At 42.2% G+C, this 4,579-nt stretch overlaps 1 protein-coding gene across 1 annotated transcript; it reads left to right on the top strand.

Moving 5' to 3' along the window:
• Nucleotides 1-430: 430 nt before the first annotated feature.
• On the top strand, nucleotides 431-1,362 carry LOC111521224 (olfactory receptor 1A2). The gene has a single exon (XM_023184463.1). The coding sequence runs from the start codon at nucleotides 433-435 to the stop codon at nucleotides 1,360-1,362; it is 930 nt and encodes a 309-aa protein (XP_023040231.1). The 5' UTR covers nucleotides 431-432.
• Nucleotides 1,363-4,579: the final 3,217 nt, after the last annotated feature.

Here is a 4,579-nt window from a genome sequence, read left to right as displayed (position 1 = left end):
AATAAGTGGATTAATAACTGTATTTTCACATATTTGTTATTTCTCTGCACAGTCAAAAAAATCTAAGACATGAAACATGAAACATATTAACATTGTTAATATGATTATAGATATTAAGGTTGCGGTGCTAAATCTGGAAGGATAACCATCTTTACTTCACAGATTGCTAACTTCTTAGACATCAATGTCCAGGAGGTGAATGACAGTTAGTCCCATTGACCATTGAGATTTTACCCAAAAGTACTGGCTCTATTTATGAATGTAAAAACCAGGTATAGCCATAGCTAATCAAAAGTGGTGGATAAGTTTGACAGCGGGTGAATTTGTAAATTAAAATTTAAAAAATTTTAAATGACAGATAAGGAGGACCATAACACACACTAACTGCACTAATAATTCTGGGTTCCTCTCCCTTTTCATGCTGAAGAAGCCATGAAGAAAGAAAATCAGTCCTCTCATCTGGATTTTATTCTCCTGGGAGTTACCGGTCAGCAAGAACAGAATAATGTCTTCTTTGTGATTTTTTTGTGCATTTACCCCATATCACTGACTGGAAACCTGCTCATCATCTTGGCCATTCAGGCTGACATTCGCCTTCACAACCCCATGTATTTTTTCCTTTTCAACCTCTCCTTGGTTGACATATTCTCCTCATCTGTAACCATCCCTAAGATGCTGGCCAACCACCTCTTGGGCAGCAAATCCATCTCTTTTGGGGGATGCCTAACGCAGATGTATTTCATGATAGCCTTGACGAATGCAGACAGCTATACCTTGGCTGCAATGGCATATGATCGAGCTGTGGCCATCAGCCGGCCACTTCACTGCACAACAATTATGAGTCCACGGTCTTGTGTCCTGCTAGTTGTTGGGTCTTGGGCGATTGGAAATGCCAGTGCCCTCCCCCACACTCTCCTGACAGCTAGTTTGTCCTTCTGTGGCAACCAGGAAGTGGCCAATTTCTACTGCGACATTATGCCTTTGCTGAAGTTGTCCTGTTCTGACGTCCGCTTTAATGTGAGGACGATGTACGTAGGGGCCGGCGTTTTCTCTGTGCCATTGCTATGCATCATTGTCTCCTATGTTCAGGTCTTTTCCACAGTCTTCCAAGTTCCGTCCACCAAGAGTCTATTTAAAGCCTTCTCCACCTGTGGCTCCCACCTCATGGTTGTTTTTTTATATTATGGTACAACGATGGGCATGTATTTGCGCCCTCTGACCAGTTACAGCCCAAAAGATGCAGTGATCACTGTGATGTATGTGGCAGTGACCCCAGCATTAAATCCATTCATCTATAGTCTGAGAAATCGGGACATGAAGGCGGCCCTGCAGAAACTCTTCAGCAAGAGAATCTCCTCATAGCCACTGTGAGATTATACATTGGATACTGGAATGACCAAGTGGGAAACATGTAGAAATCCAGCCCCAGACCGGGTGCGGTGGCTCATGCCTGTAATCCCAGCACTTCGGGAGGCCGAGACGGGCGGATCACAAGGTCAGGAGATCGAGACCATCCTGGCTAACACGGTGAAACCCCGTCTCTACTAAAAAAACACAAAAAATTAGCCGGGCGTGGCGGCGGGCACCTGTAGTCCCAGCTACTCGGGAGGCTGAGGCAGGAGAATGGCATGAACCCGGGAGGCGGAGCTTGCAGTGAGCTGAGATCCGGCCACTGCACTCCAGCCTGGGCGACAGAGCGAGACTCCGTCTCAAAAAAAAAAAAAAAGAAGAAATCCAACTCCAATGCCATTGCCCTTCAAGAAAGCTCCTTTTGTTTTTTCAAGCCAGAAATTCCTCTACCAGAAATCTTGTAACAGATTTGATATTTTATTGAAATTATCTCTGTACAAACTCCCACTTTTTTTTTTTTTTTTTAAGGAGTGACAGTCTAGGAATATCAGGTTCATGTCCCAGCTAGCAGAAATTTACTAGCAAAGTTGGAAAAGTCTGAGTCTCAGCTTCCACGTCTACACATTAGGAAAAATAGTATCTGCCTGACTCTCTGACACAGCGTGTGTATACCAAAATGGCTCATGCTTTGAAGGCTACAAATTACTATTCTAATGCAATCTTTACTGGACTTTTATGCCTAGCTACCCCTACTATACTTGTACTCTGGTGGCAGAAGCTGTGTTAACATATCACTATTTTAGTATTTTGATCATATAAAACATTGGTGGAAATCAATGGTGGAAAGCAGGAAAATGTATAAAAATATTAGTTTCTGAAATATAATCTGATAATGAATAAACGTAATCAAACTACATAGTATTCACTCATGTATTATAGAGCTGGTATGTCTGTTAAGGTAAGTTAAGATCCATGCAGGAAAGAGCAACCACACTTGGTATATTTATACTAAGAAGATTTGATATAGAGAATTGGCTACATAGGTGTCTCCTGAAAGAGACTAAATAGTGAAAAGGCAGATGCTGATGCCACCCACAGATTACTAAATGCATGAAGAAGACACCTCAGGCAGAACTAGGGAAATAAAAGGGTAAATGTGATGTTACCAAAACCTAGGCCCTCCAAAGAAGGATGACCACACATTTGATGCTCAGATTTCTGAACACCAGTGCCAAAAAGCTGGCACTTGGCCCTCATCTGGTCAGCTAAGCCAAATTTTCATTTCTGGAGATCTGAGGCCCAGTGTTTGTAGTTGGTGCAGTTTATATTCACCTTTGCTATTGGGTATGGAAATACTAAAAAGCACCCGAGACACAATTGTAATCATGAGCTTCTGCCTCTCACTGTGTAGCAGAAACACATGGTACCTGGGGTCAATCACTCCAGTCAGTAGAGAAATCCCTTTTTCTGAATGACCCACAGAGCCATGCTACAATTTGGTTAAATCTTAGCAACACAGTATTAAGTTTGAAAAATATAAATCCCGAAAGATTAGTAATGCTTTTTATATGGTTGTGAACAACTGAAGCAACTAAAAATGTGCTTTCCTGGAATATATATAAACACCATTAAAGTGCACTAAAAGCAAACGAAAATGAGGAGCATAGGATCAGGATGTGAGAAAACTCAAGGAGAGAGACTAAGGGAATGGAAATGGGGCAGCATATGGTTAGATTTCGGTGGCTAATAAAGTCATAATTTTCAGGTTGGGTGATGAGTCACTGGGTATTCATGATAGTATGATAGATGGGTGTATAGGTAGGTAGACTGATTAAATAAAAACTCTTCATGAGGCAGAAACGAGAGGATGAGAGTTTGTCTTGAATCGATGATTGGTAAGAGGGCAATAAGGGAGGAGCAGGTAGTGGTTAGACCAGGAGTGAAATTAGGCAGCCCCTAAAACAACCTTAGGATGAGACAGTGAAGACATAGACAAAGGGTGAGATAGAGTGCTAACATGGAAATAGAAAAACTAGGATATAGTATTTTTATGATAATAGTAAGTAAAGGTATGTCTTTAAGATTTTGAGGTTGAGTGACTAAAAGGAAAAAAAAATGTCTTTAGTGGAAATAGTGAACAAGAGTACTATGAGAAAAAAATGTAAGAAAAACTAAAATTGAGAACAAGATGGCAGAGTAGGAAGTTGCAGACCTTTCCCCTCACCCACAAATACATCAATTTAGAAATAATTCATGGATAAATTTCCCTTGTGAGGAATCCCAAAACTAATTGAAAGGCTCCCATATCTCAGGCAAATGTTAAACTAGGGTTACCAAAAAGCCACTTAAGAGACTCAGAACATCCTGCCAACAAATTCCCTAACCAAGCACAGTGCCATATAATTAGGAAGAGACCCTGTAGCTCCCAGCTTCTGCCACTAAAGGGAGGAAGCTGGCTTGTGTATCCAGTGCCCCAATGTGTCTGGAAGACTCTTCAGAGGGCTGGTGTCTCTCTTACCTGTCTTGGAGTTCTGACGGGACAATCTAGCCGCCAGAAAAAGAATGAGAGGGTGGTGTGGGCTGGAGGATGCCATAGATTCCCCACCCCGTGGTTTAACACAAAGTGGATGAAAAGCATCCCATGAAGACTGTGAGAGGTTCCTGCTTTGTCTAATGCACAGACACCAACATAGTCAAAAAAAAAAGAAGAAGAAGAAGAAGAACCAGGCTAAATTGCACCAAAGCAGCCGGGCGTGGTGGCTCACATCTGTAATCCCAGCACTTTGGGAGGCTGAGGTGGGAGGATCACGAGGTCAGGAGATCGAGATCATCCTGGCTAACACAGTGAATCCCCATATCTACTAAAAATACAAAAAAATTAGCCGGGCGTGGTGGCGGCACCTGTAGTCCCAGCTACTTGGGAGGCTGAGGCAGGAGAATGGTGGGAACCCGGGAGGCAGAGCTTGCAGTGAGCTGAGATCGCACCACTGCATCGCACCACCGCACTCCAGCCTGGGCAACAGAGCGAGACTCCATCTCAAAAAACAACAACAACAACAAAAGTACCAAAGAAAGGAGTAAGATAAATATCCAGAAACCAACTGTAATGAAACAGAGTAATGTGATTTACCTGAGAGAGAACCAAAATAACTATCATCAAGATATCCACTGAGGAGAAGAGAACAATGCATGAACAAAGTGATAATTTTAACAAACCGATAAAAAATAT

The sequence above is a fragment of the Piliocolobus tephrosceles genome, chromosome 16, assembly GCF_002776525.5.
Source record: "Piliocolobus tephrosceles isolate RC106 chromosome 16, ASM277652v3, whole genome shotgun sequence".
Taxonomy (NCBI): Eukaryota; Metazoa; Chordata; class Mammalia; order Primates; family Cercopithecidae; genus Piliocolobus; species Piliocolobus tephrosceles.
The sequence above is the reverse complement of the archived record's forward strand: the minus strand, read 5'-3'. Positions and strand labels throughout refer to the sequence as shown.

Excerpts from the sequence above, each read along its gene's own strand:
- LOC111521224 (XM_023184463.1), top strand. The coding sequence starts at position 433 with ATGAAGAAAGAAAATCAGTCCTCTCATCTGGATTTTATTCTCCTGGGA.